Source organism: Calliopsis andreniformis, chromosome 5 (assembly GCF_051401765.1).
Source record: "Calliopsis andreniformis isolate RMS-2024a chromosome 5, iyCalAndr_principal, whole genome shotgun sequence".
NCBI lineage: Eukaryota > Metazoa > Arthropoda > Insecta > Hymenoptera > Andrenidae > Calliopsis > Calliopsis andreniformis.
In genome coordinates, this window is record NC_135066.1 from 629,826 (window position 1) to 655,502 (window position 25,677).

Sequence of the window (25,677 nt, forward strand, 5' to 3'; positions counted from 1 at the left end):
CTAAAACTACGCATCGTCAGAGCCATCTAGTAGTAGCATCACCGACGAAATACAAACTGTTCATGATTTATCACATTTTTTAAATGCTTTTTCTTTACAGTAAATTACAGTAAATTCCTCGATTGGATTGTAAAATCGCTATAAATGTTTGAACTCTTAAACTGCAAACCAAAAGAAACAAATTACGAAGAGATTGTGTATACACACAGGTTGCATGAATAATATCTATGTAGTGAATACGAAATGTGTACAATTCGCGTTGTTTAGCAACCAACTAGCAAACAATTTTTATTGAATCTGAATGCGCATATATTCACTCTAAAGCTAGGTGTCAGTTAGAAATAATATAGAAAATTTTCATGATCGTTCAAAATCTTTAGTGAACTAGATATTCTTCCATATTGTAAGAGAGTTTATAAGAAATGACGAAATGCAATAGAAGCGAAATTAATCTTAAAAGTACTGGTATGAACAAAAATAATTCTTGTTTTTTATAATACTTTTAATAGAACCTTTTGTGTAACATAAAATTGTGAATGCAGCGTACAATCAGAATGGTCAAAATTATTACGAACAACTGACAGCATATAACTCGATGAGTTCTCATCTACGACGTATTTTACTCGCAAAATGTGTCGTCGATGCTAGAAACAAAAACTATATGTACAAACGAAAACAATTGCTGAAACAAAGTGATCGTAAGTCACGATCAGTGACAACAGAAATTACGAACGAAATGATTGACAGATTAGCATACGATACACAACATCATCCAGCGGTAAATTCTTCGTGTAACATTTGTAGTTGTGATTAATAAAAAGTTCACATGATTTAAAACATTATCACGTAAAAACAAAATTTTAATATCTCTGTCATTTTTTAATTGGATAAATAGGATCTCTTAAAAATAAGTTGTGAAAGATGCTTCTGTCCATGTAAAGATCAAAAATATCTCACCGATTGTTATGATTATAATGCAGTTTGTTCACGTTCGAGATGTCATAATTTAAGTTTTCCAAGAGTAAATAAATCGGAATCCTACATATTTAACGATCAACAAATAAAACAATCTACAAAGAGTGAATTTAAGATTCAAGATGATTATGAACACAGGTGAAACGAAATTTGCAGTAAAGATGAAATTTTTGTAATTTAATATTCTTTTTATTATTTAGTATTTTGTTAAGCGGAAGATAAATTCTAATATAGATACGATGAGGATTTAATGGTCTATGAATCCGTTTCTGACTTTTTGACGCAAGGGATTAATCATCAGCTATCGATGGCGGTCAATTCTTCAAGAGACCGCCACGACGGATGCAGATGTTCGGAAATGGGTCGAGGATGCACGAATACGTCTGCTAATCGAAAAGTCTGCGTTAAAGATGAGGAGGCGAAATATGCAAAATTTGTATATGAAATTACGAACGAGATAATGCTCAATGGACTCTATACTGATGACGAATTGCGAAATGTCTTCAAGAGGCACTTAAAACGAAACGAGGAGTTTTTAGACATGGTCAGAATGAACTTTTCAACTTAAGTTAGATGTAGTTATTCAGATTTATAAAGTAATGGTTTGCCTGTCTGTCCTCTAAACAGAACAGGATGCTGTACGAAGTCTATCAGTTGAAGATTGCTTTAAACATGTCGAGTGATTCGGAAGATGAGGAAATAGAGGATCTTCGTACTCGTCAATTGTTACACACTTCTAGAGTTCGACCACCGACGCCGCCAAAGGTTCTAAATGAAAATAAGGTTGCTGAAAAACTAATGTCATATCAGGAGTCGAAAGCTATTAATCCTAATCGTGAAAAATCTGTCTTGTTAATTGACGCAAATCCAGAATTGCTTGTAACTGAAAGAGATATTCTTACCTCGTTGATAGAAGCCAATATCACTCCTGAAGAAGCTCAAAAAATATATAGAAAACTCTCTATTAAGAGTAAAGATATTCCTGCACACCCTGTATGTTAAATAGGCTAATCGCAATAGATCGTAACTTTGTATATGTACAGTTATCAATTTTTATCAAGATAAATACATTTTAGATCCCGTTCACAACAGAACGATCAAGTGAGGAGTTGACAACAATCAAAGATAATTCCATTTCAGAGGAATTGAATGCCTTGTACAAAGTAAATGAACAAGAGAAGAGTTCAACAACAAGCGATCTTATAATAGAAGAAAACAAACATGTTCAAACGTAACAAAACTTTCCAAAAAGAATGTCTTAGAAAAAAATTAAGATATAATGAACATTTTTTTTACAACAGGGAAGTTCGTTTAGAAATTTCATTAATTTGTTGGATCTGTTTATTAACAGTAATAGATTTTGTCATTCTTTCTACATTATTCATTCTTTAATTTTATACTATATTATTAACAAAGATAAAATATAAAGTGAAAAAATAAATATTTTTAGATTTACACGTATAATTACAATATATACGCTAACTTTGAAACAATATATATTATTTACGTGTACAGTATAATTATAAATGTATGTTTATACATTTGTACAATACAGTTACAATTACGATCAAACAAATGTACAGAAACTATCATATTCAGTGTATACATGATACATTACACAGAAGTATACATATACTATGAAATTAAAATAGATATCTTTCATTATTACCGCATTCTGTTTTTATCACTACAATAGATGTGCTCGTGCACTTTGTACATAAATTGAGTTTTTCTTATAATATACATGATTTATAAAATCATGCTTTTTTAAATTCTAATTGTAAAAATAATAGATTATTTAAAAAACGAATCAAGTAATAGTAAATATTTAAAAAAAAAGGCAAAATAAAAAATTCATTAGTTTTTTCTAGAGAACTGGAGTTTTAAGCTCAGATAAAACACTATAAAAATTAAGAGCTGCAGTTCTTAATTATGAGAAAACAGCAACAGAGAGATATTTTGGAGCGAATGCATATGAACTATGTACTAAATAGAAGAGTTATTCTCTTCTGTTACCTTGCAATACATAATTTAAATCTTTTGCATTAATATCATAATCGGAACTTTTCTAAAATTGTCTCTGAGTTATTTTTTATAACATGTAAAAAATATTACATGTTACTACATTTATCATTAATTATTATACAGTTAACTGTGAGGAAACACATACCATAACAAAAATTTTATCTCATATTCTAAAAATGGAATTTCTTTGTTTCGTCATCAGCTACCGTCTGATGCATTTGAAGAGGAATCTTCAAGTTCTGGAGCAGCAGGACCTCTATTTAAAATACTTAAGATATCCGTTACATGGCTTATAGTAAAATCTGGCCGTGGATCGTCTTCTAACAAATGTGGTTTATCCACTGTTGGAATCCAAACTGTGCCTCTTAAACCTGCTTTTATTCCACCTATACATAAGAAGTAATATCTTAAACTATGTATGTCAAATTTTTACAATGATAATTTAAAATCTTTAATTGTTACATGTAGTACCCAAAATATCAGTTTCCAGTTTGTCACCAACCATCATACAACTATCTGGTTTAATGTTCAAAATGCGACATGCTTTTCGGAATATTTCTCTTTCTGGCTTTTCCCATGGTAAATCTCCAGATACTAAGATGACATCAAAATATTGTTCAAGCGAAAGTTTGTGTATTTTTTCCCATTGTGCATTAGAAGGACCATTTGTAATCAAACCTAGGAGGTACTTTATCCTCAAATGTTGAAGCATAGCAATTACACCTGGTGCCAGTGCCAAATAATAGTATCTTAGATACAACCATCGTTCATAAATGCTTTTTGCTAAATATGAATATTGATCTCCTAGTGCTTTATTCCATAATGTTGTACGCCAAACATCCAAAGTGTAAGTGACATTATCAGGACACTTTCTAAATAATTTCAAATATGTTGTAGTAATATTGGTAGATATATCTTCAGGAATGTCATATTCTTGTGTTATTTCCTCAGCCAACTGCAGATAAATATAGAATACTAACTATTAGAAATATTTCCATTTGGTAGCATAAGTGAAGCAATGTTATAAGAATTATGAACAAAATACAAAATTATGCATACTAAAGGAGAATGAAATTGATCTCCACATTCAATAAATTACACACTCATGTACTTCAGTTTTTGAGAGCAATTGTTTTATACATATTAATATCATACATCAAAAGTGATTAATACAATTACGTATATCACAAACAATAGAGTAATATGTATTGAATGTGGATTCTAATGTCTTAACCAAGGTTTTGGGAAAAAAGGATACAAACGATCAGTTAGGAGTTTAGGTCACTTAATTCATTTTTTGATGATTACCTAGAAAATGCATTGATTCATTGAAATACTCGAGCCAATTAGTGGACACTCGAAGTGGCACCCACGGTCGTTGCTGTAATCACAACAAAATCAGTTGTGCCAACAACAAACTTATACTATTTCAAATCTAAAAGCCCTAATGAAATGGGTTCTTCGATGTTAACACTTACATTATTGCAAATTTTATGCCACAAGCTATATGTAATGATATAAATAATCCTGATACAATTCAGTAATTTCATTTATAACAATTTTCATTTCAGGTGGGTAGTAATTTAAAAGAGAAAATACTTTAAAAAACAGTTTAATTAATAAAGAAAATCATATTTTACAAAATCATTACTTATACATAAACATTTCTTAAAATATATACATTTTCAAACTACATCAATTGTAAACATGTCAAATTTACAAAAACTTTTAGCAATCTATCATTTGGTATAAAATCTAAAGATGCACATTTGAATATTTAAACTTTGCAAACTGGTTAGTTTAGAGAATATTTAAACATTTATCAACTCTTTAGCTTGCCAAAAAGACTATTTCCAGATATGATTGCCGCCTAAATTTACTCCTAGAGTCTATGTACAGTTTTACAAAACTGTGGAGAAAACGACATATTACTAAAATACATGTGCTATTTTAGGAAACCAATCTTCAATGCTTAGAAGTACATGTAAACAAATTAGCATTTCAAAGAATATCATATGAAATTTCTTAATTGCTTTTTTTTCAATCAAAATATTAATTCTAACTGTTTTGTCTGAGACAATACAAATAAAAAGGTTTTAATAAATGCTTTCCAAATTGTTCTTAATCTCCGAAAAGGTTTTTTCCAAGTTCCATCATACGATGATTTCTGCACACAGTTAAAGCTCCACATTTCTTCAAAACATTAGCAACACTTTGATCTGCTTTAACTAAGTGACATAAGAGATCTTCAAAAGCAGATTTTACATTTGGTTGTAAACTGCCTATTTTAACTTTTTTAAGAGTTTCAATAATATCTTCAGCCCAACCTGATTCAAGAGCAAATTGAGAAAGCCAAGGTACTACTTGCAAAACCCCAGCCATTGTTTGCATTCCAAGAAACCACAGCTCCATAATTTCCATCCAGTGTTCTTTGTATGGCATTGAAACAACAAGTTCAGTTGGATCATTACTTTCATCAATTATATATGCATCCCATAAAAATCTTATAGTAGCTTGAATATATCTGCATATAGAAAAGTCATTTTTCTTAACAAGTTTAGCTTGTTGCTTTAATAATAACAAACCCAAAACTGCTAAATGACCATGGAGCACTAAATTTTCTGGTATTTGTTTAAGTTCTGGAAGATTATTAAAGCAAAATTTCAATAAGGAAACAAATATTGGTGACTCCTCTACTAATTTTGGCTCCAATACAGTAATATTCATTAAAACGTTGCAAACAGAAACCATAGCTGTTCTTGAATCTTTCATTGCTTCTGATAAATGGAGTTCAATATCTTCTCCTTTTTCTGCTTCTTTCAATGCTTTCAGTCTTTCTGCTTTTGGGACTGGTGGCTTTTTATAATGAACAATTGTCCAGTGATAAGACAAACATTCAAATAAGACTTCTTCTTGTTTATGTTGCAGTAAAATTTTTCGTGCATTTTCGTCTACAGCTAAGTAACATAAAGCAGGTAATAATAATCTCAAAATATCAATTTCACTTAATGGATCTTGAATGATTGGTTCTTTAGATGATGTGTCTTCATCCCCTTTAGCTTTAGCATTTGCTTTAGCTTTCTCTGCTAATTTTCTGTTTCTATGAGCATAAAAGGTATCATTGGCTACTGTAAGAATGTAAGGCAAAATTGCATACACTTGAGGACGCATGGCTTTTGTTTCTTGAGCAAGCCATGCTGCTAATACTCTCACTGCAGCGCAGATAAATAGTCGTTGTTTAATATCTGTTAAGTTTTTCATTTTAGAAACTGCTGTAATTAAACTTATCACTGCAGCAAAAGCTCCTTTTAAGGCTGTGTACAGTGACTGTTTTTCTTTTTCTTCTAAGTCTAATTGGTCAGTGGTAATATACATAATAGAAATTTCAAGAATAGTAAAGCAAGATGTAACTAAATCTGCATTTGCCATAACAGTTTTAAGTTGTGTTCCTTCCAATTGCATTCTTACTTCTATAGAAGCTAACAGAATTAACAACAAGAAAAATACTTTAGGTTTTTCTTTATCTAATAAAGCCCATTCTGCACCCAGCAGATCCATCATTACAGAAGCAAGCTTCAGTGCTGGGTCACGTTGTTTTTTACCTATTTTTGGTCCAAAAATATCAGAGAGGGCTTTATGAATACTGAGAGGCCATGACTCTTCTTTAGCAGTTACACTAATAGCATCTCTTCTACAAGACATTAATAAAGCTTGTAAAATTGTGCACAATTCAAATTTCCTTTCTGTGTGATCTGTCTCAAAGTCTAATGCAATTTTATTTATAATAGCATGAAAAGGTGCTGTATCTTCATCCCAGGCTTCTGGACCGTATGTTCCAACTAATGTAACTAGAATATTTAAAGCTTGGTCTGTTTGAAAACTTTTTTCTGAATAAATATCACACATTTTAGTAACTGCTTTCTGTTCTAATAGAGCTTTTTGCCCTGGAGGATATTGTGCAATATTTTGTAGACATGTATATGCTTCACTAACAATAATTAACATGTCATCAGCTGCATCTTCATCAACTTGAGAAATAATGTTGAGTAATGCAGGTACATGTGCAATCATATCAGGATGAGAAGCTAATTCTGATTCTCCACAAAATGCAGAAAGTATAGATAATGCTACAGATTTGTATACTTGTGGAGGGCAATCCATAGGCACTGTTTGAGTAGACAATAATTTTTTCATGAACTTTGCACCAATAGCTTCAAACAATATTTTTTTCACTTCTGGTGTACAGTCTTTACTGTCCACTAATTTTGTAACCATAAACAGAGCAGCAAATTTTTCTGAATCACTTTCAACAGCCTTCAGAATGGCTACACACTTCTTTACACCTTCTGGAAGACTCATTTTTGCAATTTGTTTTCTTACAATTTATAAGATTATATACCCCTTTTATATTTCCTAAAAGGTATTGCAATTTTGCTTCGTTTATGTAGCGTAATTGTTTAAAGAAATTCACAGATGATTAATGGTAGGTATTAATGAAGCATTTAACAAGATTATACAAAGGATCGCATCTTTCTCATGACACAGCTAAAAGCCAACTGGCAGTACTCCCAGAACGAACCTCTTGGAACTAGCCTTGCCCTTTGACACACTCACTTAGCAGGACAAAAATAAAGTTGTACCAACACAAACGTTATTCCACAAACGTGAGTAGTCTACTACCCAACAGACTCTTCACAAAGTAAGGTTAACGATTCCTTCTCCTTTATACTATAGAAACGTAATGTGCGGTATAGGTTAATTATCGATATTAAACCTTATTTCAAAAAAATTATGTTGAAAATTGTCACAACAATACATTTTTTAAATATTTCATGATAAAATATTGCTTTATGTGTAAGCTTTTTCAAAAAAATCTCACTATTATTATAATCCTCGTCTTGTAATCTACTGCGCGCGAGTTTTTTAAGCGTAGAGTGTAGACTGTAGACACACAGTAAGTACATTCAGGCGATGCCAAAATTATGGGATGTGAACAAACAGCTCACCCCCACTTCCGCTCACCGTCTTCCCCTATTCTGCTTTCATCGAATTGCGTGCAAGCATACCCTACTCTTCTCTATGTGCGCGGTCTATTTTTGCCTGTAACCCTTTCGTGACCGATCATTTTTTTTTCACCATCTTATTTTTTTCGTTAACTAAATTTCCAAAGTCATTTTAGGTACGACAACAGAAAAAATAAGTGAGAGCCACTAGTTACGAAAGGGTTAATTTATGAATCTCCGTTCTACTAAAGAAGTTAGAAAGTGAAATTAATGAATAATTTAAAAAAAGCGTAATATGAATTATTGACAAAAAACATGAGACAGAGCGCACAGGTAAAAGTAGAATATGCGTATATGCAGCGTGATAAAAGCAAAGTAGGGGATGAAGATAGATCATAGTGGGGGTAAGCGTTTGTCCCACGTCCCACGATTCTGGCATCACTACATTCGATTGGTATCTCAGGATCGTGAAAACCTTCAGTAACGTGCTTGTACGCTTTTTCTACGTTATGTTAAGCGTCTGGACAGTACCAGTAGGATAGGTCAAAAATAACCGTGCCAGAGTGAAAGCTCTATACCTCTATATCAGGGAGTCGGCTCATATTACACAGAGGCTTCTATTTTCGTCCGAACTTCATATACATATGTACAACCGTTAGCAGGAAAGAGTAGACGTGAACGTAATCACCAGAAAACTTTTTCGAGACACAAAAAAAACATGAATATTTATGTAAGCCAGTTAACGACTTGTTATTGACAGAAGTGACCTTTTATATCTTTCGTCGACAATAAATTCCAAGATTCGTTTCTCGCGCATTCTCCAGGAAAAATACATATACATACTATATACATATATATCTTACTGGTATATCCTGCCCGATACTGACCGTTTATATGGACGATATTATTTTTCAAATGTATATTTGCGTACCTTTCGACATGCCTGATTGTCGGCCTTCCTAGTCTCGATGAGCGTGTTGTCCAAATCGAAAAACACGGCGCTTACGGTTCCGTTACACGAGCGAAAGTGCTTCTTATGGAAAGTCGCCATTGTCATTAGAAAGGTGAAACGGCTGTCGTGTAGTTAACCCAATGATGTTTCAGCGTTGAATCGCGCATAAAAACATGTGATGTTCATAGAACAGCTCCCCTTCTGAGATCACTTTAGGAAGGGATATGCAATTATCTCGATGGTCAGACGTCACAACGGACCGAATCCGTCTTGTCTCGACCTAATACCCTTCGTTCCTGATCTTTTTTTCTTCCTTCATTTCCTTCTCTCGAACCATCGAGTGAAGAGACATCTTTGATACAACTGCAGACTATTGATTGTCGATAAATACGAGATCTAATTTTTTTAATCATTCGAAAATATTTTTCCGTTACCGATAGAGCTTTCTAAAGAATTGAACATTTTTATTTATATTTACAGTACCGTGACAATACATAACGATTACTAATCGAATATGTTATTTTATTTATATATTGGATTATAATTTCTTAAGAAAAAATGTAAAAAATTTTTGTTAAATTTTAAACTTATTCAATGATATCATCAGTATATTAGGAAGACAAAACATTTCGGTTATATAGTGTCCCATTGGTCGCATATTCATTCTACATTTTGAATATATTAGAGGTAGCAAAAGTTTTCAAATGAATAAAAATACGACATGAGTGGATTCGTACTGTGTTTAAAACACATACGTAAAATTGAAATAATGATAAAAATAATATGACTAGAAATTGTTTCGTCGTTGTGTTGTCATAAGTATTTTGGCGCAAAACTTACTTTGAATTCAACACTTGCTCGGAACTGCGATTGATTCCGCTTGTTGCATTCGTTAATTATTGTACAGAAGCAACGTTATATTGAAAAATGACAGCTACAGCGACCACAGCCAGCCTCCAGGCTGACGTAGAATTGGAAGAATATATTCCACAGGCAAAATTAATAAAAACTCTTGAAGTAAGTCAATTTTTTAACCTGTTTGCATTATTTGAAATGCGTGTTTGAAACATTGTTTACTAAACACGTTGTCATTAATGATCAAACGAACTATTAAATATGTTCTTGTTTATTTAGAGAAATGGTATAACAGCAGGAGATATAAAAAAATTGGAAGAAGCTGGTTACTATACCGTAGAATCTGTGGCTTACACTCCCAAGAAGATTTTAGTAGCTATCAAAGGTATTAGTGAAGCTAAAGCAGACAAAATTTTGCAAGAAGCCTCAAAATTGGTTGTCATGGGCTTTAAAAGTGCTACTGAAATTTACCAAATTCGCTCAAATATTGTTTTCGTAACTACTGGTTCTACTGAACTAGATAGATTATTAGGGGGTGGCATAGAAACTGGTTCTATCACAGAAATTTTCGGAGAATTTAGGACAGGAAAGACTCAGTTATGTCATACACTTGCAGTTAATTGTCAATTACCTATAGACATGGGTGGTGCAGAAGGAAAATGCCTTTACATTGACACTGAGGGAACCTTTAGACCTGAAAGACTAATCTCTGTTGCAGAGAGATATAAAATTGCAGGAGATTCTGTCTTGGATAATGTAGCTTGTGCCAGAGCTTATAATACAGATCATCAGACTCAATTATTAATTCAAGCCAGTGCTATGATGACAGAATCTAGATATGCGTTAGTGATAGTAGATAGTGCAACTAGTTTATACAGAACAGATTATACTGGAAGAGGGGAACTACAAGCCAGACAAACACATTTAGGAAGATTTTTAAGAATGTTACTTAGAATAGCTGATGAACATGGTGTTGCTGTTATTATCACCAATCAAGTTGTGGCACAGGTTGATGGAGCAGCAAGTATGTTTGGAGGAGATCCGAAAAAACCAATTGGTGGACACATTATAGCTCATTCAAGTACTACAAGACTATATTTACGTAAAGGTAGAGGAGAAACTAGAATATGTAAAATTTATGATTCACCATGTCTGCCTGAAAGTGAGGCAATGTTTGCTATAAATGCTGATGGAATTGGTGATGTTAAAGAATAATATAGTATTTATCTGTTATTAGTATTAATATCTTTGTAAATAAACATGGGCCTTCCAAAACACTTTTTTATTTTCAACTCAAATTTGACTCAGGTGGAATTTATTTTAATACTTTAAAGTTTGAATAAAAAGATAAAGGAGAACAAAAATTGTAAAATAATATATATATAACAAATAAAAGAGTTTATACATAAATTATGAAGAATAAAATATTTAAAAATACTTTTATCTTTTTAACTGCGTTAGACATTTCTAAGCAGTAATTAAATTTTGTTTACAAAAGAATATATTATTACAGTTTTGAGGAGTCGCCAGCGACTACTCGCGACCATCGCGTCCACATTCTAAACATTAAGTTTTCTATTATATAATACTATTTACAATAATATAACGTTTCGCTCAGTGATTCATATCTATTCGTGCTGACACTTTAACAACTGTCAAACGACTCCGCTAATTCGAGTTCTTATTCTTCGGTGCTTGCAACAATATATTTTTAAATTGGGTCGATTATGGCAAATACCAACATGGTAAAAGTTGATAAAACTGAAGATAAGATATGTGAAATCAACGTTTATGCATATAATATGAGCTAACAAATTGTAATCTCAGTCAGTTTTGCTCTCCTCGCGTTCATGTGGTAAAAATTCAACTTTTAACTGGTCTAATAACTAAGGTATCTAGGAAATTTTGATATCATATTGCTACATTTCGTCGAACAATCACATTCGAAATATCGTAGGAAAGATGTCTCTTCAATTATAAACAAGTATTAGATTGTTTGCGTGACTATTTAAAACATATAATTATTCTTATTGGTTGGAAAATACAATGTTTAATTTATATGCTCGAACTTCCTGTCGACAAATAGTCGTTTCTAAAAAATCATTCCAACATTTTTTACGACCTTTTTCCTACGGTGTATATTCTAAAAAAACTCGTATTGAATCAATTTTACTGGCAAATAAAAAAATTAAGTATTTGAGGACAAATTTAAGTTTATGGTTGGTTATGTGTTATATATAATTTATGTAACTATATAAACAAACATTCATGTGCATATAATATATGTGTATATACATGTAGCATCCTAATCTCACTTATTTGCTGACGTGTTCATAAGCTGCGTTAACCTCGAACAAATTTTGTAACGCTATTTATTTAAAAATAAGTGCATTCATTCACATCTGTAAAATATAAAAAATCAGTATTTTATATAGCGAATATAGTGAATTACAAAATACGATTTTGCATTCTAGTGTAAGGCATCTATCCACAAAGATGAGTGACGACACTTCTTTATTCACTCTACCAAACAATCAACCGGTGATTGTTTTAGAATGTGAAACTGCATTTAACGCTTTAACGACGAATGAAAAATTATATGCGCATTATTTAAGTCAAGCTGCATGGAATGGTGGTCTTATTGTATTTGTGCAAACTTCATCTGAATCACCATTAATATTTGCACTTTTACATAAAATTTTTATAAGTGAAACAATAGATGAATTAAAAAAGTCAGCTTTTGATGTTGGTGTTAGTGAAAATGATTTTACGGTGAGAAAATGATAATGATTTAATTTAATTTAAATAGGCATAACTAATTATCTTTTAACGTAATTTATTGTTTTTAGGCATTTTTAGTATATACTTGTGGAATATTAGCAAATGCTGGTAATTATAAATCTTTTGGCGATAGTAAAATAATACCTAATTTGCCTAAAGATAAATTTGAAACTATAGTGAAAGTTTCAAAGGCTTATAAAAGTAATTCTAAAGAGGTTGGAGATATTTGGAATAAAATTCATGATGTAATGTATTCTATAAATGGAAAATTTAAATCTTTGGGATTAGGTGATAAAGGCGTGACAACTTATTTTTCTGCAAATTGCACACAAAAAGATGCAGATTTGGTTAATAAATTTATGCAAGAGAAAGGATTGGAGCTTTTTAATTCAAGATGTTTCAAAACAGTGAATAAAGATAATATGTATCAGTATGAAATTAGATTAGCTTCTGTTAAAACTGACAGTGATCCTAATATTACTTTGTCAGAAGAAGTCTTTGAAAATGCTAAATTTAAAATTACAAGAGGAGATTATAGTAAACTTCTGACATCAGTTGTCGATAGTCTAACAAATGCAATAAACTATGCTGCAAATGAGACTGAAAAAAAAATGTTGAACAAATATATAGATCATTTCAATACAGGATTGTTACAAGATCATAAAGATGGTTCCCGTTTTTGGATTAAAGATAAAGGACCAGTTATTGAAACATATATTGGTTTTATTGAGACTTACAGAGATCCAGCTGGACAAAGAGGAGAGTTTGAAGGATTTGTAGCAATGGTAAATAAAGAAATGTCAAAAAAATTTGCTACATTAGTAAGTAATGCAGAAAAATATATACCGAAACTTCCATGGGGTCAGGAGTTTGAAAAAGATACATTCTTAAGGCCTGATTTTACTTCTTTAGATGTTCTGACATTCTCTGGATCTGGTATCCCTGCAGGTATAAATATACCAAATTATGATGAAATTAGGGAATCAGAGGGATTCAAGAATGTTTCTTTGGGCAATGTGATTCCTGCAAATATGAAAGTAGATGTATTGCCATTTTTATCTGAAGAAGATCAAAAGCTAATGAATACATATAGAGTTTCTAGTTTTGAAGTGCAAGTAGGTTTGCATGAACTTCTTGGTCATGGCACAGGTAAACTGTTAAGACAGTTAGGACCTGATTCGTATAACTTTAATAAGGGACAAACAAAGGATCCTCTAACTGGGGAAGTAGTAAATAAATTCTTCTTGCCGGGTGAAACATATGATTCGAAATTTGGTTCAATGGGATCTTCGTATGAGGAATGTAGAGCAGAAGCAGTTGGACTATATTTGTCTCTAGAGAAAGATATATTGAAGATATTTGGGCATGAAGATTCTAAAGCAGATGATATAATATATGTGAATTGGTTATCTTTGTTGTGGACTGGTTGCGCGAAAGCTTTAGAATTTTATGAACCATCTTCTAAGAAATGGCTACAAGCTCATTCCCAAGCAAGATATGTTTTACTTAGAGTTTGTATGGAAGCTGAAGATAATTTTGTTAATGTGATTGAATCTGAGCCTGGAAAAAATTTATTATTAACTGTAGATAGATCTAAAATTCTGACAGTTGGTAAGAAGACAATTGGTGACTTTTTAACTAAATTACAAATCTATAAAAGCACAGGCAACATTGAAGCAGCCAAGAAAATGTATGATAGATATAGCGAAGTACCTGAGACTGGGTCACAACCATGGGCTCAGTGGAGAAACATAATTTTGGCATATAAAGAACCCCGAAAAATATTCATCCAAGCAAACACGTTTGTAAATGGTTTGTATTTACATTATTATTTTTATTTATCACAAAATTCAAAATACTAATTCAATTATTATAAAAATAGGTGACAATGAAGTACAACTAAAAAACTATGAACCAAATTTTGCTGGATTTATCCAATCTTGGATGGAAAGATTTCCTTCTGTGAATATTTCAGAAACCCTCATTGAACTTTGGGAAAAAGATAAACAATATTTTCCCCTTGACAATAATTAACTTGAATATCAACGATGCTATGCATTTTTATTTTTCAAATTTTGTACTATGAGATGTGTGTATGAGTGTATATAAGCACCATACATATACTTTGCAAATTTAGTTACTGTTTTTCTGGTGTTTTGTAATTTGTACTTTGTAATACATATTTTTTAAATTAAACAGAATCTAGTATTACAGTGATACTAAATAATTAAAATAAGTGTAATAAAATTTGTTAAAAAATATATAATCAATTTTTGAAATTTCTTTGTTGCATATTTAATGTTATCACAAATAATTAAAACGTTATCTTTTCGAATAAAAGTGTGCGAACTAGGTATGTAACTATATAGTCAATGGTGGTAGTACTGCGCATGCTTATATACATTAAATTGGCGGGAAAAGCATCAAGAACGTAGTTTCTTGTTTGTCGCGTAAAATGGTGTCGGAAGAATTATTAATTTCGTGCTTTTGCAACTTAGGTTGTGACGTACCAGATAAACTTGTTATCGACAAATGTAAGTTATTTACAAAATGAAGTGATTGTGATGTGGAAATGAAAATAGTTTCATTTTTTATATATATGGATCTTTTGACTGTCACATTATTGATCAAAAGTTACTTCAATGAATACAGTTTTAACTTTAATTTTTCTATGACGTTTATTGAACTGTTGTTAACATTCTTTACACTGTAACTTATATTTTTGGAAGTGCAGTACGCGTTTAAAACATATAGATGATATTTAATTACCTATAACCTTATATTTAAAAGTTAATCGTTATTGCATATTACTTAAATACTATATAGTATATCTATATATTCAATTTCATAATGATATACATATATAAAACTTAGTGCTGGTTTTACTCAGTTAACTTTATTTAACATATTTTTAATTAGGTCTTCAGCTCTGTCACACTTATAACATTGATGAAGAAACATTTGTGGATACATGGGTAGCGTACAGTGTCCCACGCTCTTTAAATATTGATCCAACATTAGATGATCTTAATAAACTAGAAGATGAAGAATTAAAGAAAAGTGATACTTCTGTTAAACCAACATCAAGTATAGAAATTAATGTACAAGTCAATCAAGATATTACGTATCCTTGGCTATATTTAAATTAAATTCATTAATATTTTGAATATTATCCTTACATATACTTTTAATACAACATTTAATAGTGATAATGTGTTGGACATATATAATACTGAGCAATCTTCCATATCAAAGGTAAGTTTTTGTTTTATTTCTACATTACTGTTGTTTTGTTTGTATTCTTTTCCATGTGCATAGCCTTTTACATACTTATCATACTTATTCAAATATTTAGGTCTACTTTAATATTTAATATTTTATTTTTAAATTTTGATATGCATCATTTGTTGCAAAAAAGAAAAGGATAGTTTAATACTCTATAATAAAATTGAAACTCTTTTTGCGATATTTCGTTATACGATGCGTTTCCTGAATTCGAATTCAAACTTAGGTTTCGTGGTTTTCATTTATGCGTACCCATTGTCGAACTCCGAGCGGGCTATTTTCATGATTTCAAAAGCTGCTCGTTCCCCTTATTCTCTCTTTCAAGAGGGAAAGGTCTCCACCCCTATAATGGCCTTCCGACATTGTTGCCAGATTTATGAAACTACTCGTTCTTTATAGATAATATAACTAAAGTTATGTGCTGTTGATGTTTATCATAAAATTAATTTAATTTTATCGAACGTTATAATTATTGTAAAATCGCTATGCTTTCGTGATCCTTGAAATACTTTATTTACTTCAAAAATTCATATCTTTTAATTATATATTCAATTAAGGAATAATTAAAGTCACGATTTAAAGCATAATGCAGCTTAATTTGTGTATTAATTAAATATACTTTAAATTTTCTAAGACGAACAATAATATGTACAAACAAAAGATATTCTCACATATATTTGCTTCTTTTATACATCTATATGTTAGGAAAATAAAAATAATACAAGTTTTGCATAATCTGAATGCATACCAATACATATTCGGAATTGTCAGCAATTTCCTAAATAATAATACAAGAGTGTACATGTAATGAAACAAGTATACATTTTACGTGGGACCTCAACCTTGGCATTGCAATCATTTACGTCGCTTTGGCAACACTGTCTCACATTCTTTATGGTCGATCTATGGTCTATAGTAGCAATGACGTAAGGTCCCGTCTACCTGTGAGTCTAATTCTTTATAAGACAGTTTTTCGTTTTTACAAAATCGTACGAAGAGTAGGAGTAATATTTTCTGTCTCAATTTCTCAGTCGCTGATTTATCTGTAATGAAATATCCAAACCAAAATTAGCAATTGAATATTTTTCTAATTATATAATAAAATAGTTTTCTATAAGTTTATGATAATACAATCCGAATGTCTTGGTTATTAATTCAAATTTTGCGTTCGAATCATACTATTTACTAGTTAGAACTAAAATTAAAATAAATATTGGAAAATGTGCTTGAAATAATGATATCATCTTTTACTATTCGTATTTTCTACTTCCAGGTGTGTTAATACCTGAACTCCGCGAGAAAAAAACGTTAATAGTACACATTAGAAAGGGATTGCGTAACTTGCTCATGTTTCTGCATACAATTGGAGATACATTTTGTCACGGATTATCTCTTTTCCTTATTTATTGACCTTTCTCTTTCATTCAGAAAATATATATCATTACTATCAGCACATATACAAGCAAAAGACAGTAGCATTGTGATGTATCTCATCAGTAGATTGCTGATATTTATGTAAAATGTTATTTTCATAAATGCAATTATAGAGAAGTATAAAGTGTATTTATCTTTGAATATTTTATACATTATTAGATATTATATGAATTCCGTGTTTGTTTGCATAGCAAAATTTCCCATAAATGCATAAAGATCTGCAGTATACTCATCAGTCGTATCATGGCGTGCAAACGCCTAGAATACAACTGAAATATCCGGCGTGATTCCTCCGGCAGGTGGTTTCTCATCCCGAAGGGGAGCGTGATGTTGTGTAGAATCTTGTCGAGACACCGTAATTCCCGCCAGAAAAATCGTCCAGGTAGATCGCCGCCATTATCCCTTCCCCGTGTTCTCTCAGTCTCCCACAAAGGACACTCTTCCGTGGTGGGGGAATAGTTGGATTCGTTGCTATTGGTTGAAAAAGGACAACGTGCTCGGTCGTAGCGCGTAGAGAGGGGTTCTCCTTCCTTCTAAGAGAGCTGACCAGATTTCTTCAAAGGGTACGATTTCAGTTTTCAAGGACCCAGACTCCATTATCATCCTGATGCGCGCCTGCGCGCGCGCGCTCTCACATTTCCGAACAAAGCGTTGTTTCTTCCGCGGACTCACGGGATCGTTTACGTATCGCAGAGGAATAATCAGCGAGGAAGTTACGTTTCCGTTTTCGTGTAACAAATTGTAGCTGGTATTTCGAAAAAATTAGCGGAACCGATCGAATAGATTTCGATGGCGTCGATTCGACGACGCCACCGATTTGTCTGTCAGCGCGTCATGCGGATTCGGAGTGTATCGTGCAGTGGTTCGCCGGTTCGTTGTGGGACTTTGCATATTCTTCACGTAATCGAATAAACTGTGATATTTCTTTGTGACGTAGCGAAATGGTTTCGTGCGAAATGATACATACACATATTACAACGGGGGGAGTGTACGACGTGGTGCATTACATCTTGAAACGGCCGAGCGGAGCGTCGGCCATCATGGAATTCGGTTTGAGTGAATTTCATACTCGAAAGTCATTCCGCCAATCGTACAGCGGCTCGCGTCACAACGACCTGTTGCTATTACCGCTGCCTCTTACCATTAGCGCTGTTCATTTCAATTTTCTTCGCCTTTTTCGTCCTCTCGAACCGAGCGCAATGAAAATAGTCACGAGTTTCTCGCGTACGAATGGAATGTTACTTCGTTTTGGGTAAAGTTTTATTCTCTTCACTTTTTTTCCTACGATCGTGTAAATACTACTTACTTGTTCACACTAAACGTACCGTCAGACGATAAATACATTTAGCAAGAAGAAAATTGATGGATAACCTTGTTGTCTTTGATATGTACGTACGTGCGTGTTAAGCGTGTCTCTGTGTCCGTGAGCGAGATAGATTGTATGGTGTGCGTGAAGAGGGAGCGAGACATCTGCTACTCACATTTGTATACGCGCGCGCGCGAAAATGTCGTCGACCGACCGTTCGTTTGCTCGTTCGTTGAATCCTGAGCGTCGCGTTGCTACAACCTGTTGCTTCGACTACGTTGCATGCTTCTTTTAACGCTTGCTCCAACACTCGTGCGAAAATCGTCTCCTTTATTAAGTTTAAGGTACCGCGAGATAACTGTAGCTAGATATTTCTCGGTATTCACTAACGTACAATTTCATCTTGAACAATATTTTCGTCTATACACACGCGTATACGGATATATCAACGCACGCGTATGTGTAATCTGTGTTCGTTTTTACACGATAGGATGTTTCTGTATCCGAAAGACAGACGAACTCAAGTTCACTTTTTTCAATATTTTTATACGCCATCTTATTGCTTTCCATTCGTTTCCTTAGAATAATACGAATTTATTTAAACTACTATAAACTATTACTTCGAATGCTGTGTTAAGAAATGGGTGATCATATTTATTTTCTTATTTCCCTGAAAAATAACAAAAAAGGACATGGGTCATGTTGGATTTTAAGTATAGATTTTTTAACACCTCACAGGCAATTTTCGCCAATCTAGTACTCCATTGGCATTGCGTATATACGTGTGTAAAAATTTCTTAAATTCCGTTTTCTAAGTCATACTATAAAGAAAAATTATTAGGCGGGAAATCTGACTCCATTGCCCCCCCCCCCCCCCCATATATTCAAAGTAAAATGTTTAGTCCTGCTCAATCGTGTTTACTCAAAGAAATATAGAACTTATTTTGAAATCTCGAATTACTGTTCCATGTTGGTGGCTTAAACTTTGTTGAACATCGTTTATTCGAAAGATCGGTTCCTCAGGGAGTTGCTCACGTCTATCAATTAAGCACAATTGACCAACAACTGACAGTGCCCAATCTTCTTTCTTTCTCTGCTTCAATTCCTTCGTATATGTTATATATAAAAAACTTGAATCGTACGTGGGAAAAGAAGGGATTGAAGAATCAATACTCGTACGTGAAAGTAAATGAAACTGCAACGGTTGATTCTGTGGCGTGTTACAACTGTATCTGGTAAAAGCTCTGTGTTATTTCCCACGGTATCTTTGCGAACAGTGGGGCGAAAGATTGCCCAGGGGCGGATAGTTCGTGGAGAGAGGGATAGAAAGAGAGAAATAGTCTCTTCTGACTCGTGCTCGTGTGTCCATGGGAGAAAGGAGGGAAGAGAGAGAAGTAGAGAGAACCCTAGAGCTCGGTGATCGACCCAAAGTTTTATACGAGTGGTACAGCAAGTATCGTTCGAACAAATCCCGCACATGTTTGTATCCTCTTAACGTTCGACCGAGTATTGCTTATGTAATAGAAATTCCGTGAGTACAATTTTCGACGTGTAATCGTATGCATATTTATTTAATTAGTTTTTCTGAAAATATGCTATTGGTCATTTTCGGAAATAATATAGGAACTCGATACACTTGAAAGAATTTTAAATTGATTAGTAAACGATTATTATTCGATAAAAAGTGGCTTTAATTGAATGCGACAGTATTGAACGCAAAACTACAAGAAAATACTCGAACTAGATTGAAATAATACGTAATAAAGCGAACGACAAGACCGGTCAGGTTAACAACAGTTAACCCCTCTCGTTGTGTTTGCTTTTAAACGCGAAGGCTGCTTATGTGTAACTATTTATTTCTCCGTCGGTAACATTGTTGATTTCAACTTTTCTGCGCTTATTAGCAGAAGCTTGTTTTCTGTGAAATCTAAGCGGAATAAATCGCGCAATTATGAATCGCTGCAAAGAAGAAGGTGAAGATAGAGGAAGTTCCCTGAATTTGCCAAATGAGTGAAGGTCTAGTGCACAGATAATCGAGTTGTGACTAGATCCACACTCATTAAGCACGTTTGGGTTTAAGCGACGTAACTCTCATCGCTAATTGCGAGAAATGTATCAAATATTTATAAACTCGCAATTAACCAAGGGCAGCATGAAACAGATAATTCCATAGACGAGTATGAATGTGGTGCACGTTTTCTTCTAACTCGTGACTAGATACATACTCGTCTACGGTGGTCTGTTTTTCTCTTGGAATTGTATTACGCATAGAAACAAATGTTCATACCGTTTTATTTTCAGTAAAAACTATTTTAACATCGTGTTGATATATTTGATTTCGTATGTTGCCTTTTCTTTTTCTTTTTAAGCAAACCAAGAGAGCAAGAAGTCCGACAGTAGACACGGAAAACGATAGCAAGTTGCGTGCTGTAGACCAGACGTTTTCACCATCTACGTACACTCCGAAAATGTAAGCATTGTTTCATTATTTAGAATATTTTAATAAATTGTTACGAATGGATTTTAACTTGCTATAGGTAACGCGGAACAAGTTGAAAGTTGTATTTCTTGTTATCGCCACTAGAGGGCTTTCTAACGGTTAATTCTCGTGCTAGTTTTTTTTGTAACTGCTTGCATACCTCTTTTCATACGTGAGTCTGTCAACAGCCAAACTGATCAACCCCATTTTTTGTAAAGCTTTGAGTTTTATATACTACATATTTAGACCAAGTATAATGTTTTTCTTTTTATTTCTCTCTATTTCCATAATGCATAACTTTTTACTTTTTGTTATCAATGTCAAAATGAAGCGGCACTATTCGCAATATTTGATCAGTCTCTTGTAACCGTTATTATAGACACGCACCTAATCGTGCTCCAAGTACGACAGTTAGAGGCAAAGTTCTCCTATACTTTGGTTCAGATGTATCAGACTGGAAAAAACGGACTGATCAGGATTTATCAATCGTTAAGGCTGACAATCCTCATTTGCCTAAGGATGTCGTATACATGTACGAGATGCTATCGAAGCAAGGAGCCGTTCTTAGTGGCAATTGTGAGAACTTTGGAGAACAATTGTGTCATATTTGGAATGAAACGGGAGCAACCAGTACGAATATGCGTTACGTGAGAAACGTAATTTCTATAAGCCAAATGCCGTTCAGAACATGGGGTAGGATTTCTACCGTTCTCGACAAATCAGCAGGTAGCAAGATCGTCATGTTAGAAGGTTGCAAAAGGTCTAAGGGAGATAATAACGCCCCTATTATTCGTCTGGATCTCGGTGGAATCAAACATTATTCGGTTTTTCCGGGGCAAATAGTTGCCGTGGAAGGCATTAACACTGCCGGAAACGCTTTGGTAGCGAAGGAATTATTTGTGAAGGGACACGCGCCATTAGCTGAATCTCCACAGTTAACAGGAGATTTAAAGGTGTATGTTGCGGTTGGTCCATTCACACAGTCCGATAATTTGAATTACCAGCCATTATGGGATCTAATAGAACGCGTTACGGAAGACGAACCAAATATTTTGATATTAGTTGGTCCTTTCATAGAATATACACATCAGGAAATTAAAAAGTGCTCTTTGAAGGACACCTATCAAGACTTCTTTGATAAAATTGTAACGAGAATCATGCAAAGCTTGCAAGGGTATGTACTCTGATATATTTAATATCAATCTCCCGTAATTAGCTTTTCATGTTTACTTTATTTAGGAAATCAACACGGGTTATCTTAGTACCTTCCAATCGTGACGCACACCACGACGCAGTATTCCCAACACCAGAATTTGCTATATATCCTAATAAGGTTGGGTCGAATGTCACGAATCTATATTCAATGACCGATCCTTGTATAATAAACGTGCAGGGTCTACATATAGGAATAACATCTGTCGATATTGTCAGACATTTAGGGCAACAAGAAGTATCGTGAGTATAGTCTCAATAGGTATGCGATGACATAAGACTTTTAATCTATCAAATACAATTTTCCAGAAATACGTCCGGGATGGATAGACTTGCTCGTCTGGCGGATCATGTGTTGTCTCAAGCTACATTTTATCCCTTGTATCCGCCTTTTCCTGGTTTAAATCTTGATACGACACTTTGGAAAAAGTATGCTTGCTTTGAACAACAACCCCACATAATAATTTTACCTTCAGATGTTAAATATTATTGTAAGGTAGTGAATAATAGTCTCGTTTTAAATCCAGAAAGATTACAGAAGTATATCTATGCTAAATTATACATACGACCAGTCACTAACGGGAAGTGGGATCCAAATAACATATCTTGTGAGATCGCAAAAGTCTAAAAATTTGTCCTTTTCATTTTATATGATTTTACAGTTAACAAGAAAAGTGGCTCAACTGTAGAAATATCATTGTCAAAGTATTGTTGAAGATATGATTTTTTCTGCATCATTTTGTTTCAATTTAAATATGGTTATAAACACGTATGAGGTTAATTAATACATAGTTTCTTAAAATCTTGGAATCCTTGTATATAATCCATAATTTGTTACATAATAACACGAAACAATATAAATTATTTATATCATAGACCAGAATTGTTTATTTATTGAAAATACTGAACCACCTAGCGATGAATTATAACCTAACGCTTCATTTAAAATATACAGAAGTTAAAGACATTATTTATGCATTAATTTATTAATAATCTGTGCTACCACGGTACTTGTGAGGTATCAGTAATTCATTATTCAATAAGTTTGAACACAAAAACTAAATAATACAAAAAAGCAGTTTTTATATGTGAGGTTAGGCGTATCATATCTACAGTGAAAGGGTATATAAGGAAAACTATTCCAATAGAATCATTACTAGATAACGCCAGTGGTGATGTCCCAGTGTGAGTAGTTCACAATCAGTAGATGGCAGTATATGTACTGTCGATAGTTCTCAGTACCTTCAATAGGTAGCGTAACCATAGAATTTTAATTGGATTCGCTAGAGGGAGACAACAGACTTTTTTGCTGAACGTTCAAAGAGCCGCAAAGTTGTACCTTTGTATCGGTAGTTTTTAGTCTATAATCGTACAGTAATTACTTAAGTTACATTTAACACATAAAAAATGTTGATTAAAGTGAAGGTAAGAGCAACGATCGGCTGAGGTGGAGTCACGACTTTAAGCTATCACATTTAAAAATATATTCTAACCTTGTTTCAGACTCTCACAGGAAAGGAGGCAAGTAATAAAAAAAATTTGTATTATAAACTTTTAACCAATTCTCGGATCTGATGTGGAACTATGTTTATCAATACATGGTTTAAACATATGGGTTACAGAAGCACAGTCATGTGAACAAAATTGCATTGTCAAGTAAAAGTACAGAACTTGACATTTGATGTAGCATTACAATAATTTATCTTTTAGATTAGTTATTTTATTAATCATTGTGCTGTGTTGTATGCAAATTTTCTAGTTATAAATATCATTATTCTCATAGATTGAAATAGATATAGAACCTACAGACAAGGTGGAGAGGATCAAGGAAAGAGTGGAAGAAAAGGAGGGCATACCTCCACAACAGCAACGCTTAATATTTTCTGGAAAACAAATGTAAGTACAATATACAAAATTGAAGAATACAAGAATATTGTTTCTTACAAAAACTGTTATGTTTTTCCATTTTATTTAGAATTGAGTTTAACATGAAAGTCTTTAAAACAAGGTGTAACGCAAAGTCCTACATTACAATAAGCACAATAATAACGAGATTCCTTTCTTAATCCCTTGGATGCACAAACCTTACATCTCCTCGTAGCATTTATCTTCTTAGGTGTAGATGGAACATAGTCTGGAAAGTGACTTTCTATAATCCTCAGTGAATCTGGCTCAGATAGTTGTCTCTGTCTCTTCATTCCTGTTCCATCAATTATGATGTTTTATCGTTATTTTATCCAATTTTCTTTCATCAAACAGATCTCAGATTTACATAAAATTTTGAATTATTTCAACAAATAAATATCTTCATGATTTTCATATCAATTTGTCAACTCTACTGTGCTGGCAACAGTATGTAACAGTACAAAAAGCTTTGTTGTGTTGTAGGAATGATGAAAAAACGGCGCAAGATTATAAAGTTCAAGGTGGATCCGTGTTGCATTTGGTACTCGCGTTAAGGGGAGGTGTATAATAACATTCCCTTATTTGTAATGTGGGTGTGAATGTTAAAGGACATACAAAATCAGTCACAAAACTAACAAGACGCTTTTCAACGTTACATGCGCGCTGTGCTTGCAAGGATTCACGATCGTCTGTGCTTCTTAATGTGATTGAACCGTTACATTTAGATTGAAATAAATATTTAATAAAATAATTTAGTTATAAAGCCCCAATATCTATATCTATTTAGTTTAACTGAATTTTATGAAATTTTCAAAGTTTTTAATCAGGCGAGACCCGATCCGAATATAAAATTAACTGAAGTGAAATGGAAGCTGAAGCATTTGGCAAACTTAGTTCCTATGATATTTACTGTTATGAGTCGCCAGACTCCATTTTGTTTTAAAAAATCGTTGACAAATATTGCAGTACGCTGTAGAATTCTGTGGTTCTTCGTGTTTTGCTGTAACGTGTCGTAGAAGGGCGTGTTGCGTTGTAAACGTTACACCGCATTTATCGCAGAATGATCCTGGCGGATGCAAAGTCCATGGCAGTATCCTTGTGAGTGGTTCTATAAATTCATTTCTTCTTATAACTAAGTCTACAATCATTGTATCCTATAAAATATGTTTAAAACCGTTTTCCTATGCATCGAAAATTGTTCTTACGAATGTAAAGCATTGCTAAGTATCACTTGTCTATCGACAGAAAACTGTATCTAAACAAAAAGAGGAAAACATTAAATTATTTAAATGGATAATTTTAGTGTATCAGTTTATCATTTGACCTATTTCTGTTCGGTAAAGATATCAATACTAAAGTTTCCATTGTAAACCGATTTATTTACATTGCTGTAATAACATTTTAAAGCATAATATTATATCGCTCTTAAATCACTTACAAGCTCACAATTAGTACATACACATAA

At 33.0% G+C, this 25,677-nt stretch overlaps 8 protein-coding genes across 10 annotated transcripts in view; 5 read left to right on the forward strand and 3 right to left on the reverse strand.

The window, feature by feature from the left end:
- The first annotated feature begins 422 nt into the window (after positions 1–422).
- Positions 423–2,210, forward strand: LOC143179537 (uncharacterized). Its single transcript, XM_076378835.1, has 6 exons — positions 423–465; positions 543–778; positions 896–1,113; positions 1,210–1,519; positions 1,603–1,968; positions 2,052–2,210. Exons 1-6 carry the CDS (start codon positions 423–425, stop codon positions 2,208–2,210), a joined length of 1,332 nt encoding a protein of 443 aa, XP_076234950.1.
- A 138-nt stretch (positions 2,211–2,348) lies between these two features.
- Positions 2,349–9,916, reverse strand: LOC143178783 (N-acylneuraminate-9-phosphatase). Its single transcript, XM_076377623.1, has 4 exons — positions 9,796–9,916; positions 8,935–9,325; positions 3,472–3,955; positions 2,349–3,386 (listed from the first exon to the last, which is right to left on the reverse strand). The coding sequence occupies exons 2-4, from the start codon at positions 9,058–9,060 to the stop codon at positions 3,199–3,201; spliced, it is 798 nt and encodes a 265-aa protein (XP_076233738.1). The 5' UTR covers positions 9,061–9,325; positions 9,796–9,916; the 3' UTR covers positions 2,349–3,198.
- Positions 4,597–8,127, reverse strand: Neurochondrin (neurochondrin). The gene has a single exon (XM_076377615.1). It carries the CDS (start codon positions 7,357–7,359, stop codon positions 5,122–5,124), a length of 2,238 nt encoding a protein of 745 aa, XP_076233730.1. The 5' UTR covers positions 7,360–8,127; the 3' UTR covers positions 4,597–5,121.
- On the forward strand, positions 9,616–11,579 carry LOC143178782 (DNA repair protein RAD51 homolog 1). The gene is made up of 2 exons (XM_076377622.1): positions 9,616–9,972; positions 10,090–11,579. The coding sequence occupies exons 1-2, from the start codon at positions 9,883–9,885 to the stop codon at positions 11,023–11,025; spliced, it is 1,026 nt and encodes a 341-aa protein (XP_076233737.1). The 5' UTR covers positions 9,616–9,882; the 3' UTR covers positions 11,026–11,579.
- Positions 11,572–14,869, forward strand: Dppiii (dipeptidyl peptidase 3). 2 transcript variants are annotated; one of them, XM_076377618.1, is made up of 4 exons: positions 11,572–11,701; positions 12,285–12,582; positions 12,660–14,403; positions 14,474–14,869. In XM_076377618.1, exons 2-4 carry the CDS (start codon positions 12,307–12,309, stop codon positions 14,623–14,625), a joined length of 2,172 nt encoding a protein of 723 aa, XP_076233733.1. In that variant the 5' UTR covers positions 11,572–11,701; positions 12,285–12,306; the 3' UTR covers positions 14,626–14,869. The 2 variants fall into 2 exon arrangements, with proteins under 2 accessions (XP_076233733.1, XP_076233731.1); XM_076377616.1 differs by lacking the exon at positions 11,572–11,701 and having other exon boundaries at positions 12,152–12,582.
- A 71-nt stretch (positions 14,870–14,940) lies between these two features.
- Dnapol-alpha73 (DNA polymerase alpha subunit B) lies at positions 14,941–23,294 on the forward strand. Its single transcript, XM_076377626.1, has 7 exons — positions 14,941–15,125; positions 15,511–15,715; positions 15,798–15,846; positions 20,986–21,086; positions 21,475–22,269; positions 22,335–22,550; positions 22,617–23,294. Exons 1-7 carry the CDS (start codon positions 15,047–15,049, stop codon positions 22,933–22,935), a joined length of 1,764 nt encoding a protein of 587 aa, XP_076233741.1. The 5' UTR covers positions 14,941–15,046; the 3' UTR covers positions 22,936–23,294.
- The window catches only part of LOC143178781 (uncharacterized), a 29,602-nt gene continuing 20,477 nt past the window's right edge, over positions 16,553–25,677 (reverse strand). Inside the window, exon 6 of one of the 2 annotated variants that reach the window (XM_076377621.1) lies at positions 16,553–16,919. In XM_076377621.1, the coding sequence (XP_076233736.1) occupies positions 16,780–16,919 (140 nt within the window). In that variant the 3' untranslated portion in view covers positions 16,553–16,779. Of the gene's footprint in view, positions 16,920–24,246; positions 24,508–25,677 lie in introns of those variants that run through there. The other variant, XM_076377620.1, reaches the window with a different exon arrangement.
- Nedd8 (Nedd8 ubiquitin like modifier) lies at positions 23,597–25,509 on the forward strand. Its single transcript, XM_076377625.1, has 4 exons — positions 23,597–23,732; positions 23,811–23,828; positions 24,091–24,203; positions 24,696–25,509. Exons 1-4 carry the CDS (start codon positions 23,715–23,717, stop codon positions 24,778–24,780), a joined length of 234 nt encoding a protein of 77 aa, XP_076233740.1. The 5' UTR covers positions 23,597–23,714; the 3' UTR covers positions 24,781–25,509.